The sequence below is a fragment of the Arvicola amphibius genome, chromosome 1 (assembly GCF_903992535.2).
Source record: "Arvicola amphibius chromosome 1, mArvAmp1.2, whole genome shotgun sequence".
In the NCBI taxonomy this organism is placed as follows: Eukaryota; Metazoa; Chordata; class Mammalia; order Rodentia; family Cricetidae; genus Arvicola; species Arvicola amphibius.
Genome location: NC_052047.1, coordinates 30,689,986 through 30,706,348, shown reverse-complemented (window position 1 = coordinate 30,706,348; position 16,363 = coordinate 30,689,986). Strand labels below are relative to the sequence as shown.

Below are 16,363 nucleotides of genomic sequence, written 5' to 3'. Positions count from 1 at the left end.
TGCTCCATCTCACATAAATGAAGGATGAAATGCCAGAATAAAAGTGGGCTCTGGATTTTCCTGACCACAGGTACCATTAGAAATGGAAATTTTATCAAGATATGTTCAAAAGGGAGCTTGGGCTCAGATTTTCAACAGTGTCTAAAACTAGAATTCAAGAAATTACGCCCCAGAGTAATCAGATATGTAGATTAAAAGAGTTTATTAAATAATATATGACAAAATTGTAAAAGACATTTTTAGAATGTTCACATAGGTTCCCAAAGCTATGTTTTCTATAGACATTGATATAGCCCCAAACACGAAAGTTTGCAGGGAGGCTTTTGTGGTGGATTGAAAGAAAATGTCTTCCAAAAGGAGTGGCACTATTAGGAGGTGTGGCCTTGTTGAAGTAGGTGTGACCTTGTTGGAGGGAGTATGTTACTGTGTGGGCGGACTTTGAGGTCTCTTCTGTTCAAGCTTCATTCAGTGTGACTCTCAGTCTACTTCCTGTTGCCTACATATCAACATGTAGCAGCTCCTTCTCCAGCACCATGTCTGCCTGCACGCTGCCATGCTCCCCACCATGATGATAATGGACTAAACCTCTGGAACTGTAAGCCACCACCACCTCAATTAAATGTTGCTGTGGTCATGGTGTCTCTTCACAGCGATAGAAACTCTAAGAGAGCTTCTTTAGTCCATACGTTGCCTTAGCCTTATAAAGAATCAGGGTTTCATGTATATTCGAGGGTTCTGAAGGTGCCTATCACGAAGAAGCCACTCGGAAGGCTGATGTTATCTACTTCCTTCACATATGGTATGAGATAGTGGATTTCAGAAGTCCCTCCCACATGTGTAGAAAGACTATCAGAATATTTTGTATTGAAATCTGTGTGGAACGTCTGTGACCTTTTTGCTCCATTGCCAAGAGTCAATAACCCTAATGGAAGATACTCGCTGTCAGTGATGCCCATGATTTCACCTTGTGACAGGTATGCAAGATGACCCTGTGGGCTGGCATTCCATTTCATGTCACCAGGTTTCGGCAATTTCTGTGAGAACCTGAAGCAGTTCCACAAATGTTGGGCGACTTTTAGGGTTCTGGAAAAGGGAAAGAGAGCTGGTCAGCTTGACTTGCTTTTCACTCAGACACCAGCTGTGGAACTTACAGGACGAGACCTCAACCTATGCTGGCTCTGCACAATCTGAAGAGCAGCATATCTTGGCTGACACACAGTGGCATGGTTTGCCTGTGAGCAAGGTAGGGGTGAGTGTGAAAGAGTATAGAGCATTGCACAGATAAAATGGCTAGAGTCATACACACTAGTTTTATGTGGCTATGTAAATCAATTAAAGATGAATAAGTATTTCAACTAGGTTTTTGAATCTTACTAGCCACATTGCAAATTCTCTGTAGCCAGAGGTGGCTACTGTATGGACAGAACACGCATAGAATATTTCTACTATAACAGAAATTTCTTTTGGAAAATGATGGGTCTTTGGAGTGTGAGGTCCCCAACTTAGCATCAGTGGTTTACTACATTTGGCCCCTCTAGCAGGAAGGATTTTACATAAAAAGCAAAAGGTATGTCTGCTCAAGGGACTTTGTAAACCCTGGAGCACAGTCAACCAAACCTGTGCAAGCAGAGATCAGATCACCTTTCCCAGTTTTATTTTTTAGTAGTTTGGCTCTGTCTCCCGGAGGAGAAGACATGGTACTGTTGGCATCTTTGGGATCTTTGGGAGTTAGAGCTATTCAGGAATGGAAGGGGGCCAGGATGTGAGCGCACACATCATGAGCCTCTATGAGGCTCCAAGAATAAATCGTGGTGCCTTTCTGGAAGGTTCAAATTCAGCAGGTGAAATCTCTGGCATGTTTATCAACAGTAACACAACCTTTATTCTAAATTAATAAAGTCCCTTTATTCCAATTAATTCTCAATCAAAAATACCACCTAGCCTATTTAAGGACACCATTCAAATATTTCCTTAGCCCCAAGAGAGCTAATACATCCCAATGAACTTCTATACAGTTAAAATGGCCATCCTTAAGTCTCAGGACTATTAGACCTCCATAATTAATTACATTTTATTAACTTACCTTACACACACACACACACACACACACACACACAGAGAGAGAGAGAGAGAGAGAGAGAGAGAGAGAGAGAGAGAGAGAGAGAGAGAGAACTGTGAGAGTTGAAACTAGAAAAAGTAGCTTTATATTTTATTCTAATGTGGGTGTGCATTGTTTTAATAAATTTTCTAAATGTAAATTGAGACTGAGATTGTGTACTTATTCCTTCTATGATATCCTCTTTACCCTCTAACTCATATCCACATAAATAATACAGAAAACTGCAATGCCCTATACACATGTATAGGTTTATTAATGCTCCCTGACTTAGGACATAGTCACCACCCAATAAAGCCATTCTAAGTAGAAAACGCCATGCGCTCAAGATGCATTTTACGCAAGTGCTCTACCATAAATCATGCTTAGCATGATTTGCAATAATCACTAGTTCATTCTTTTGAATTTTTTGGGAGATGCCCCTTCCCAGCTTCCCAATAGAGGCTCATGTTTTCTATTACTCACAAAGGGAAAGATCAACATTCAGTGCTCAAAATACGGCTTTATGAAGTTGGAAAGTTCCAAGTCAAAACCACCATAGCCACCATCTGCGTGTTCCTATGCTATTTACATCATGATGGCAAAGTCATTCCTGAGGCAGCTGTTGCTACCAACAGCTTACTTAACAATTCTGTCTTTCAAGATTCCTTGTGGAGAAATTATTCGTGACTGTGTTCATACACTGGGGAACTTCCTAAGAGAAATATTTCTCTGGAATATGAACAACCACAACACTTTCTTTTCTCTTTCTTTCTTCCTTTCTTCCTTCCTTCCTTCCTTCCTTCCTTCCTTCCTTCCTTCCTTCCTTCCTTCCTTCCTTCTTTCTTCCTTTTATCTTTTTTGTTTTTGTTTTTCCAAACAGGGTTTCTCTGTAGCTTTGGAGCCTATCCTGGAACTTGATCTGCAGACAAGGCTGTCCTTGAACTCACAGAGATCCTCTTGCCTCTGCCTCCCAGTGCTGGGATTAAAAGTGTGCACTACTGCTGCCAGACCCCAACTGCTCTTGAAATACCGGTTTCTCTAGTGTTTGTGGATTGGGAATAAAATGATGGGTTGTTGTTTGTTATGATGCTGCTTGTCTTTTAGAGAGCAGGAGACCCTCTCATCAAACTCGGTTTTTCTGGGCTAAGCTTGCTAGCTACAGATCAGAGCTCTCAAAAATCACAGTCTGCTGAGAGCAGGAGGGTTGTGTTGAATAGATGCCCGGAAAAGGAGAGCGAGGGGGACAGAAACCCACCCTTCTGGCTTGATTTTTAATCTTGTCATTTTAGCAAAAGGAGCAACTCCTAAGAGATGATTTCCCAAAGGCTGATTCCCAGCACAGTCTGCCTTCGGTTTCTATTCTGGTTACTCTCTCTATCAGGAGTCGTACGAGCCAGGGAGAGATGAAGCACATTACTTTTCGTCTTGAAAGTGAAGCCAAGTGAAAGCCAAGTACAGAGAACAAGACAGCGTCCTTCATATTCTGTGGGGGAAGTTCAACACACCAGAGTCTGTGAGCCTACCTCCCAGGTCTTCAAGATGGAAATCATGGAATCCAGAGGCTCTCGAAACATCTAGCTTCTGCAAGAACCCATCTCAGACTGATAAGGCTTGGAAGCTGAGCTCCCGGATGAAAAGTCCATTGTGAAAAGCAAAATGGCCTCGTGACTCTGGGGTGGGAGTTTCATAAGAACTGGTGCCCTGACTGTCAGGGCCATTACCGAGGAACGGAGAGTTCTGGCTGTCATGATGCAGTCACAGCCACAGTCACAGTAATAAGGGCCACCTACCTCATGCCAACAGCTGTACATAACTCCATATATGGACATGGGGGCCAGGTGAGGGCGGTACAGGCGGAACCCTTTAGAAATGGCTTCCACCACTTGCAGATTGGACTTATTTTCAAAAGGCATTTTCCCTTCTGTAAAAACTTCCCACATTAGAACTCCTGCAAAGAAAACATGCAGAAACAAGAGTCACTTGGAACCAAAACAACGGTTTGATTCAAATTGCAAGATGTTAATCTCCTCCAGCTTCGGAGTCATAATTGCCCAGAGAGAACACAGTTCTATGTGGTTGTACACTCCTGAGTTTTTAAGAGGTCTGTACCTTCAAAATAACCCTAAAAAATGATGTCTCGCCGTTTGTTTTGGCTTTGACATCTCCCTATGGCAGAGAAAGCAGCAGCATCTTCATTGGTAAGCACTGCTCCTCTTCCCGCCTCCTCCTGTCCCTATCCCCTCAAGTCAATGCATCTGTCTGCTCTCCCATAGACAATGAAATATTTGTGGGCCCCTTCTGTCTGCTGTCACTGCCAGCAGATGGCACATGCCTGCCTCTGTCCATGAGGAGTCTAAACTGACAGGAAGGCTCTACAGAATCCAGGAACGGCTGGGATGATAGCTCAGTGGGTAAAGGTTTTGCTTACAAATCAAAAGACCTAGTGAGCTCCAAGCCAATGTGAGACCGTCACAAGAGAGGTGGATGGTATTCTTTTTTTAAAAAAATAATTTATTTAACTCCATTTTATGTGCATTAGTGTGAAGGTGTTAGATCCCTTGGCACTGGAACTACAGACAGTTGTGAGCTACTGTGTGAGTTTTGGGAATTGTAGCCATGATCTCTGGAAGAGCAGCCAGTGCTCTTAACTGCTGAGCAATCTGTCCAACCCCTGAACCATCTCTTTGGCCCCAGTGGATGGCATTCTTGAAAATGACAATCAAGATTGTTCCCTGACCTCCACAAAAAGAAGAAACTCACTAGCTCACTATCCACAGAGGAGAAACCATGTGAACCCGAGCGAGTTCCAATCACTCTACAACCTCCTGAGCAGGTTCCTCGTCTTACTAAAACACACTCACACAATCCCTCCCCGGCAAAGCTCAAAACCATGCCTGCTGAGAGACGATGTCAGTAGAGAGCTAACAAGATCAATGATACAAACATAACCTTATCCTGAAGAATATACTTGTGAGGAAAAGGACATCTCTCAAAACCTCAGAGCCACTCAGGAAGTCCTGGATGAAAACCAATAGATTTTTGCTCATCAGTTGCAATGGTTTGAAAATCAACTCAGATGAACAAGCTGCCCTGAGCATAGATCTACAGTGTCTCTTTCTTCGTGGAGAGTGTTAGTCAATATGAATATCACATCCCAAGAAGCCAAGGGACATATCTCATAAATTCCATAAAGTGAAAGCCATGAGCTGTTGTTTTTCTTAGATCTAGATGTTAAAAATTTCCAATTGTCATGTTTGAAAACAGTCAAGCCACCACATAACTAAACAACAGAGCTTATGAAATGTACTGGAAACCCAGTGATTGACATAGATCACTTGCTTCAAGCCTCTGTGATATGGAAGCATTGGCTGCATCTGCCTTCTAGGAGACTCCTTGCTATAGCTTCATGGCAAATGCTCACTAGAGAATGGAAAGACCCTGAGAACAGAGCTGTGTGAGGGGCTGCATGAATCCAGTTGCCAAAGAAGTTACATGAAGGCTTTTAGATTTATTTATTTATTTATTTATTTATTTATTTATTTATTTATAGTATTCTGCCAACATGCATGACTGCACACCAGAAGGGGGCACCAGATCTCATTACATATGGCTGTGAGCCACCTTGTGGTTGCTGGGAATTGAACACAGGAGCTCTAGAAGAGCAGTCAGTGTTCGTAACCTCTGAGCCATCTCTCCAGCCCATTGGGAGGCTTTTCAATAATGCTACATCATGTCAAACAAGCTCACAAACAAACAAGAGCTGAAAAGAAAGGCTGCCACTGTATTGACTCCAGCAACAACAAATATACTCACCAAATGACCAGACATCAGATTTGCTGCTGTACTTGTTAAAATGGAAGACTTCAGGTGGGGACCACTTGACTGGGAACTTAGTTCCAGAGGAACTGATGTATTCATCATCCAAAACGTACCTGCCATCGTGGGGGTCAAGCACACTGTGTTAATGGCCACCGAGGTCTAATTCCTTCAAATACGTTTGTCTGCTCTGACCTGCTAAAACACTGTGTTTCTCCAGAGAAGACTCGGGCACCATGTCATCTTGATGGCAGGCGACCAAGTTGCCCTTCATTTGGTTTCCTCCTCTAGAACATGTCTCCTTGATTTCATTTTCATGAGAACTCTGGAAACTACACTTCTACAATCCCAAAACTGGGGAAGCACTCACGCTTAATAAGGTCCAGAGTCTGGACAACAAATGGATCTTAATATGCCGTGGTGAAAAAGACCTCAGTCATTCCCAGGGAATTTAATGAATAAATCTTCTAGACAGACGTTCCACAGTGACCAATACAGATGGCCAGCCATGACCAAAGGGGAAGGACAGTGGTTGCACACATGTCAGAGTGCCCATTTCAACAGGACCAGCCAGACCGTCTCCATGACACCTGTGGCCCCATGAGACACCTAAAATCTGGGCTTTGACTGCTGAAGAATTCAGAAACAAATTCTGAATTCATTCAGGTTAAACTTCTGGGGCCCCACAAAAGGAAGCTTGTAGCTGGGTGGTGGTGGCACACACCTTTCATCCCAGCACTCAGGAGGCAGAGGCAGGTGGATCTTTGTGGATTCAAGAACAGCCTAGTCTACAGAGCTAGTTCCAGGACAGCCAGGGCAACACAGAGAAACCCTGTCTTGAAAAGAGAAACCCTGTCTCAAAAAACAAAAAGTTATTTGTGCAAATATGTGGCTAGGTTTATCCCAGCGATGACTTAAAACCAACTTCCAAACTTGGTCCCACGATGTCTGATGGTGACCTCAGAAAATTAAAGCTTATCAAATACATTTATTTCTTCCTTTCTCTCTCAAAAATACACATTCATCATAAAAAATACCTTTACTTAATCACACAGATTTGAATGGACTGAGAAATCCTTGTTTGTGTTTTAAGATCTACCATAGGTGTGTCAACAACAGCCTGGAAGAAGACAAGACCAGGGCACAGTAAAATCCACCTCACAGGGAAACCTGGCATGTGTCCTGAAATCCCAAACAGTCTGAGCAGACACTTAGCCCACACAGACACCTTCCCTACAGGGACACTGACCTCACAAAGACACTTCCTCGGAGCAGAAAGAAAGAGGCAATTGCAACTTCAGTGTGCAAGGCTGAAGATGGAGGGAAGGCTTGGGGAGCAAGATGGCTTGACAGGAAAGGGGCTTACCATAATGCCTAACTACCTGAGTTTGAATTCATAGGGTGGAAGAAAGAACTGATACCCACAGTGTCCTGACCTCTACACACACACACACACACACACACACACACACACACACACACACTAAATGGTTTTTTAAAATGCAAGACTTCCTCTTACAAGTGGACAAAGCAGACAGAGAGGGCACACACCTCGTCATCCCGAAGTCTGAGATCTTTACTACACAGGAAGAACTGACCAAACAGTTCCTTGCTGCCTGTAGAAAGAAGAGAGACATCGAAGCTGAACCATAGTCTTTCTTTGGAAAATTTCTTACTTTGTTTCGGCTCCACGTTACCTTTCTGCATGAACAGCCACAGGAATTTCATGGTGACATCTCTTATTCATGTACACAACTCAATGCTCAACTTGTATGTCATAGTTTTAATGATTTTTCAATGTTATAAAAAAGTTAATATTGAATGTTCACAATTTTAAATTTTAATCTTTTCCAACAAGTATCCTGGATAAATATGTGGGTTAGTTTAATCTAATATATGATAAATTAAGTACTTGGCATAAAATACCTTAACTTTTACATTTTACTTAAGTTGTTATATCTTTGGCCTTCCAGTGGGTAATAAGAATTAAGAAACAATTGAGCCAGGTGGTTGTTGCTCATGCCTTTAATCCCAGCACTTGGGAAGCAGAGGCAGGTGGATCTCTTTGACTTTGAGGCCAGCCTGTTCTACAGAGCAAGTTCCAGGAGAGGCTCCAAAGCTACACAGAGAGACCCTGCCTCAAAAAACCAACCAACCAAAACCACAAAAAATAAACCTATATATTAAAAGCTTTCTTTCAGTGCATTACTATTTCTAGTGATAATTCTCTATTTCTTTTTAAAGCTTATTTTTATTTTAGGTATATGGGTGTTTTGCTTGTGTAGGTAAAAATGGGGTGTTGGAGCCTCTGGAACCAGACCTACAGAGAATGATTGTGATGTGCCATCCCAGGTCCTATGGATGAGCAGCAAGTACCCTTAACACTGAGTCATCTCTCTAGCCCCCTCTGCCTCTTTCTTATCACAGTGAAGTGAATGTAACACAAAGTCAGTCTGGTTGTAGTCAAAGCAACTCATGATCAGCAAGGCCATAGAGGAAGTCATCATTCCCATCAACCTGGCAGAGCTGAACTCTTTGGTAGAATTGCTCTCCTTTGAGGTTCAATGTATCCAGTCACAAAGCAAGAAGCTTTAAAAAGGTCATCTAGAGGAGCCAGTTTGGAAGGTGCTAGAAAGTAGCAGCACCTCTCTCAAATAAAACCACAAGAAAAATGCTCAACAGGAAAAGGTCCCACTGAGGGCTGATGTATTTCATTTTCAGTGTGGTAGATAAAATAGGACAATAAGAAAATTGTCCACGAAGGGTGGGGGTAATCTCAGGACAGGACGTGTATGAGGCCGCCCACCTGAAGCAAGCAGGATGCCTAGGACTGGGAACCCCAGGGTTTTAACTCTCCTAGTCAGGGAAGAACCCTTCAGAGGCCAGGCAAACAAGCCAAGTGGATTGGAAACTGGAAACTGTATCCATGCACTCAGGGTTGAATCTCTAGCTCCTCTGTGCTGGGTACCAGGGAATGTGCAGGGGTATCACTGAACCCTGATCAGCTTCTATGGTGGCAAGCAGTGCCGAGCCCTGGTGGGACAGGCCCTGCTTGTGACTTGCGCACACGGATTTGTGTAGTCCTTCTGGCAGACCCACATGAAGGAGGTGACATAATAGAGAACCACTTTCTTACTTAACTAGCTCTCTCAGGATCACAAAACTAGTCAGCGAAGGAGAAGACTCCAAACCAGGCCGGGGTGGCTTACAGGCTGGACTGCCTCTTGATGCCTCCGTTTCAATCCCAGAGATTCTGATTTAGCTGTCCCGGCTGGGTTTTGAAGATTTTCCTCACAGCTCCCCGGTGATTTTCACACACAGTCAAGTTGAAAGGTAAGGACCTTTCCTCCATAAACCACGTTCTTAAAACTGTGCCTCATCTTGGGAGTCTAACCTTGAATCTCAAGGTGTTCGGGGTGCAGTATTCATGTAGAAACATAAATAACTGAAGCTACCCCCATAAAGTCTGATCAATATGACTTCCCAAATGTAAGCTGAAGAAGGACAACACCAATGGATTTGCCAAAGTGGGTGGGAGAAAACCCATGAGGCCTCAACCCTCCAAACACAAAGAACTGAAGGTAACTGAGAAATGCTGGGAGAGGGAGAGATGGGTGATCTTTCTCAGAGAAAAACACACTACTTGGTCATTCGGTGCCAAATGGCCAGCCTTAAAAACACACATACAAGCAACATTCTTGTTGTGTAACAAATTCATCAGAGATTGAAATATTCCATCCTGCAGGATGTTCCTTAGGTCGGAAGGTACGCAACTCAAAATAGCTCCAGGAAGTCCCCGAAACTGACCAGACTCAGTAGGCCCCTCCCTGCCAGAGGAGAAAATCTGCAAAGACTGAGACTAGACAAGCTGCCTGGAAAAGGTTAGTACCAGGTTACCTGGAGAGGACCCTCTCCAACCTTGAGCTTCCTGCAGGCTGTGCAGTGTGCTCTGGGGTCCCAACTTTGTGAGCTGGGGGTGGGCTTTGGTGAAGCAGCTGTCTTTGAGTCAGTTCTGCTCCTGTAAGTAACCTATCACCCACATTCCTGTGAATGATCCCACCCACCCACCCACCCACCCACACAAAGCTCATTGGTTCACCGGGCTGGAATTTGATGGTATCCAAACCCTGGTCTGTCATGAGTTCTCTGTCTGAGTGAGTAGACACCTCCTGGTGCAGCACCTCCCAGGCAAAGTTTTATCACACAACAATCATATGGACTGAGCAGGTTATATCTAGGAATATATATGTGTGTACATATCAATGTATACTTGCAATAGCAATTAATGAAAAAAGGGCCATTATTTGAAAGAGAACAGGAGTGGCATATGGAGGGTTTGGAGAGAGCAAAGGGATGGGGAGATGTAATTATAATCTCAAAAAAGAAAAATAAAAAGAAATATAAATAATTAGCTAGTGTGTGGCGGTATAAATAATAAACACCACGACTGAAGGCTTATCTTGCGTTTTCCCACGGTGCTCTGGGATTAGTGAAACTACATCTGCAGCCGCGCCCCTGGATCCTCCAGTCTCAAGGATGAGGGCTGTAATAAAACCAGCCTGGGAACCAGAGTCCAAAGCCCAGGGTTCTTTCTAAGAGACTGCGTCAGGAATTTGTATAGAATTCTCAAATTCTCCTTTGAGTTAAATGTTCTATTTCTAATTGGAAGCCAGAAGAACAAGGAGAGAATGGTGTGAGGACCCCGAAGCCTGCAGTGGCCTGGGCGTGGTACTCAAGGTACCGAAGTAAGGACACAGAGCGGGGCAACTGGCGTTTAGTCTGGGATCAGAGAGCCCTGTTACGTAGGCATGTTCCCAGCATTACCCAGCGGAATGCCCAGGCATTTCTAGTCTCCGTCATGAATACCAACCATACTCCTGCAGTAGTGCCACAAGTAAGCCACCTGTACTGTGGGCAACTGCACCCCTGGAGAAGAGTCCCAGGGACCCTTTCCTCCCAGCAGGACTCCAGGGCCTACACGGTGCAGCGTATATGAAACACTTGGGACAAGTGTGACTACAGGAGTTTGAATTTGATTGGAAGGAAGAAGGGTGAAAGGAAAGCCGAGAAAGAAGGGAATGAGGAAGAGAAAAGAGGAAAAAGCATCGTAGTTAATTGCTTCATTAGGTAGTTAATTAGTGAAAGGCACCGTAGAGTAATTGCCTACTTGGTTACAGCATTAAAGGGCAATTAAAAATAAAATTAAGGGGTTGAAGGATGCAACTAAGTGACAGAGCACATGGCTTAACATGTGCAAGGCCTGGGTTCTAATCCCGGCACTGCAGAATAAATGAGAAAGTTGATTAACCTTTCACAATAAAAAGCATGAATTTAAAAATGTTCTAAAATGAAGCCAAAGGCACACTCTTCAAAGTACCAAAAGTGATCCCCGTGTCCTTCTCAATCCAGGGCCGTGACATAAGGTGACTGGCCCAGACTCACCAGATCCCTGTGGATATAGCAGCTCCTCTCCAGGTACGCCATCCCTTCACAGACATCCTGGCACACGCTCAAGAGCAAGGCCTTCCGAAGCGTGCCCTTCCTCTCCCGCAGGTACTTGAGCAGGCAGCCATTTTCCATGAACTCTGTCACTATGTAGAGGGGCTTCTGCTGTATACACACCCCATAGAGCTGAACCAGCCTCGAGTGTGACAGTTTCCTATAGAGGAAGAACACACCAGTGAGCTGAGTTATTCTTGCATTGTAAAACAGGAATACATCATTCTCATATTTGAGATAAGACAAGCATCAACCCAACCACCAGAAAGGCGCAGCATTTTCCTTCCACGCACTGCACTGAAAACGCGGGCCCACGAGCTTGTGCGGTGCTTCCAAAGTCGTCGTTGTGGGATATTGCACACCCCGCATCTGGCTTGCAGCAGCTCCCTTTTCTTCTTCCTGCCGCGTCGTCTTTTGCATCCTTATTGATTTTTCCCAGCCCAGGTTCTCAAGAAACCCCCGCTGTCCTAACGATAGCCGTTAGAAAATTCCATACAGGCAGTGGGGTAGAAAGAATGGCTGACCGCCAGAAGGCGGAAAATGGAATTCTAAGTAGTAAAGCTATTTAAAAGTGTTTAGATAAAGCCGGAGACTAAAAACGATTGGCCAGCGTGAAACCCTGTTGTGCATTTGGGTAATCACACAGAGTTTAAGTTTTCCATTAAAATATACTCATTATTTCTTTTTTTAAAAAAGACTTATTTGGTTTTATTTTATGTGTATTTTGTCTGCACGTATGTCTGTGCACCATATGCATGTAGCACCCACAGAGGCCAGAAGAGGGCCTCAGACCCATGGAACTGGAGTTAACAAATAGTTGTTAAACCACTGTATGGCTCCTGATGACTCTGCAAGAGCAGCCAGTACCTGTAACAGCTCAGCCCTCTCCCCAGCCCCATTACTTACATTTTTAAAAGGTAATCTAAGCTTCAAACATTTATTGGGTTCCCTCCACCCAACCCCTGAAATATATTAGTCAATGTCTAAAGGACTTTTAGGTCAACTGGGGTCACCGCGAAAAAGGAAATTCAAATTAATGTTTGCAGTTTTAAAAAAATGCATCATGCATCAGCAATTCCGTTGGTCAGAAATATTGTGAAAAGTACCTTAGGAATGATCTTTTCAGTTATGAAGTGTGTGTGTGTGTGTGTGTGTGTGTGTGTGTGTGCGTGTGTGTGAGAGAGAGAGTGTGTGTGAGTGTGTGTGTGTGTGTGTGTATGTGTGATGCTGATGCTGATGCTGATGCTGATATGGGTATATATTAGACATACTTTGTCTGATTTATCTTTCAAGTCCACAAAGCTTACTTTCAGCTAAGGAATGTGGTTTTCATGTATGCAGAATCATGTCAGGAAAGCAAGTCTCAGAATGAAACCCTTCCATGTCACAAAAAACCTGAGACCAGAGCTACACAGAATCATTTGAGAACTGACCCATTAGTGAGCATTTGTTTACGAGGGCAACTGGCAAATAAGACAAATATCTATTAGGGAAAAAAGCAAAAGCAAGTAAATAAACCTTTCTGTGTGTTCAGTTGAACACACAGAACAAAAACTTCTCCTAGGCAGAGAACTGTGCGAGCAGAAGTGTGCTCCTGCTTCCTGTAATGCCCGTTTCTCCACACACACATCATCCTCCAGTTAAAGAAGTAGCCTGGCTCACTGTAGGACAATTGCAGATGTATTTAAATTTTTTTTTTTTTAAAAAAAGCATTTTCAAAACTTCTACAGCCTTCTCCTGTTATTATCCTTTCCTATTTCCTCCTCTTCCCTTGACAACAGACTCAAGTTGCATGGTTCTCAGTATCATCTTCGGGAACCATTCTCAAATTCATCTCCTCCAACTTGACCTTTCTCCTGAACTCTGGCCTCATGCATTTCCCTGACTACTTAGTCAACATTGATCCTCTAGTAGGCTTCTCAAATTCAACACCACACAAAGACACACACACAGAGACACACACACACACATACACACACACACACACACACACACACACACACACACACACACGGAGCTCCCTGCACGACTTTCAGTTAGCTTCACTGGAGAAAGTTCTCTTCCTCACATTTGCCTACTGTTTTTGTAGCCTTATGTATGTGTGTGTGGTGGGGGGTGCTTGTGACTCTTATAAATTCCTGGGCTCCCGCATCGTGTAAGTTTTATCAGTTCCTGAGTCTCCTGAGCAGGGGGGAGCATTCCAGTTCCAAAGAAACAGCTTCACTAAAGACTAAATTCGGCTCCCAGCCAGGGTCAGCTCTTTCAAGACTCCCCCCACCACCATCTCACGTTCAGAGAAGATTCTGACATGGTTTTTAACTCAGAGTTACATGAGTCCCATTTATTCTTTTCATACTGTGTCACTTTAATCCAAACACAGGCTGCTACCCTTTGGCCCTCCGGACTCAGAGCTGGCTGATCTGAGAGGTGAGTCAGCAAGCAGGTGGTCCAGGTAACAGCAGCAGCCACAAACCACAGGGAAGCGGATGTCCTGGGAAAAGTGTGCGTATCACAGTTCCATCCAGAGTCCTTCTCTTGTTAATGGATAGGATACTTTGGTAGGATAGGTGAGACATGAGCTTGAAAACTCTCTGAGAGTCCTAATTGCTCTGTCCTCCCTGGAGAAGGCCCTGGCTAATCTCTTCCCGTTTCTATCCAATCTCTGTTCATTTTGTTTACCTTTGGGGCCCACAAGTTTGGGACAGAACTCCACTGCTCTGGACAACAGCACAGTTGAAATGAGAACACTTAGGTTTGTTTGTTTGTTTGTTTGTTTCCCTCCGATACATTGTTGTTCTTCTGAATAAACATTGAACAAATGTTTAGAGAACACTGGCTTGAACTCTCTTGGTCCAAGCTCAGATTATAGTAACAAACTACAATCAATATATTTGCTTGGGTGGGGGCAAAACCAAACACCACTAACTAATTAGCACTTATTCAGCACCTATCACCGAGCTGAAAATAATATATTTTCCTTGTCTTTCCCACTGGTCATTTCATTAAGTCACACTGCCATCCAGTGCCATGTGTGCTGTGATTCCCAATTTTATAGGCCAGGACTTTGGGGACTGGAAAGTGACATAGTTCATGCGCGTCACACAGAGGTTTTGCCTGGGTTACCCAACTAGCTAGGGCGGAGTTGTGACACCGTTGTAGGTGTGTCTGAATCGAATTCGAGGTTCTGTCCAAGTCCTTGGAGTGTTGGGCTGGGTTGTGTGAAGTGGGAAAATCCCCCTCCCCAGATCGGGACATGTTTATGGTGTGTGTATGTATGTGGGTGGGGCTCACATGTTTATGGCTTGGGGGGGGTTCACATGTTTATGGCGTGTGCATGTGGGTGGGGTTCACATGTTTATGGCGTGTGTATGTGGGTGGGGTTCACATGTTTATGGCGTGTGCATGTGGGTGGGGTTCACATGTTTATGGCGTGTGCATGTGGGTGGGGTTCACATGTTTATGGCGTGTGTATGTGGGCGGGGCTCACACTCACATCATCACTTTGGCTTCTTCGATGAAATCCTCTTCGGACATGGAACCTTCATTGATGGCCTTGATGGCGACCCGGATGTGTGCTCTCCATTCTCCTAAGTGGACTACCCCAAACTGACCACTTCCAATCTCCTTCACAAAGGTCAACTCAGACGGGTCTATCTCCCACTTTTCTAGAAAGGCAAATGACTCATGTTACTAAAGAGGAGAGAATGCTGAACTTTTTCTGCAGAGAAAACATTTAGGAATTATCTACTCCTAGCCCGTTGTTTTACATAGAATTTAAAGACATACAGGGGAGGATCTGTGACTATTTTTAATAGTTTCATTGTGGCCTTAATGTGTAATTCAAGACAACCAATGTTAAGAAAGTCACCTGCTTGGAGACACAAATATATAACAAATTGTGACTATCAAAATATTATATTAAACATAACCGTGCTTTTCTAAACAAAACCAAACCTGGGACTTAAAACATAGATGTTTCTGTGGAGGCCCAAAAATGTGAGCCTATTTCCACCGTAACCAAAGGTCAGAGAGTTGGAACTTTCTTCTGGTTCCTTCAAGGTTATTGTGTTTCTACCTCAAACAAAGGTCCTATTTAGATAGATTTAGATTAGAAAGTTCTGCTCTCTCAAGGTTATTGTCAACAGGTGTGACTAATAGCCAGACCTTGTATTTCAGGAATAGAGAAGTGGATATGTTTCTACTCCACACAAAAGTCTAAGGATCCAACTAAGTTCCTTTTCCCTTAAGGAGATAACAATGGATTCCACCCAGGCAGTGGTTTGCCTCCAGAATGTTTTGGTCTAGGGTGTGAGCATGACAACTGATATTTTTGTCGACCCTGGTCCCTGACATATTGCCCAGCCTGGTGTTGCTGTGATGTTAAATGTATAAATCTCAGGAAGTTGGTGATATTTCCTCTTCCTGTTTCAGTCCTACGCTCTGTTCTCACTGCTACAGACCCTTAGGTAAGGGTCTGGTATCTACTACGCATGCCCATCGCGAGAATGCTAACCAACATATACCTAAACATGGATTTAAGGTGAAATTCATGTTGCTGCGTAGGTCTCATTTCTCATAAGCAACTCAGGAAGAAGAACAAGAGAACTGTTTTCAAAACTCATACCCTTGAAACTGTCAAAGCTGTACATTTTAGCACTTACTTTTTATACAACATTACCACCATCTACTGGAACTTTAGGGTAATGCACCCAGCAGAATTTGGGTGGGAACTAGTCACCAAACCAGGCGTGAAAGGCTGTTGTAAAAGTAACGTGAGAGAACAAATCTTGGCCTTGACAGTGGTAAAGAATTACTGATAAAATATGATCACAGAGGGACTATTAACAAATTGAAACTCATAATTTTGTGTGTTCATGTGGAGAGATGACTCAGTGGGTAAGAGTACTTGCTGCTCTTGTAGAGTTCAATTTCCAACACCCACATGATGGC

At 43.7% G+C, this 16,363-nt stretch overlaps 1 protein-coding gene across 1 annotated transcript in view; it reads right to left on the bottom strand.

The window, feature by feature from the left end:
• Positions 1-267: 267 nt before the first annotated feature.
• The window catches only part of Txk (TXK tyrosine kinase), a 58,633-nt gene continuing 42,537 nt past the window's right edge, over positions 268-16,363 (bottom strand). Inside the window, exons 10-15 of the mRNA XM_038335627.1 lie at positions 14,907-15,078; positions 11,357-11,573; positions 7,466-7,530; positions 5,912-6,030; positions 3,889-4,046; positions 268-1,083 (exon numbers count right to left, since the gene is read on the bottom strand). Coding sequence (XP_038191555.1) covers positions 1,015-1,083; positions 3,889-4,046; positions 5,912-6,030; positions 7,466-7,530; positions 11,357-11,573; positions 14,907-15,078 — 800 coding nt within the window. The 3' untranslated portion in view covers positions 268-1,014. The remainder of the gene's footprint in view (positions 1,084-3,888; positions 4,047-5,911; positions 6,031-7,465; positions 7,531-11,356; positions 11,574-14,906; positions 15,079-16,363) is intronic.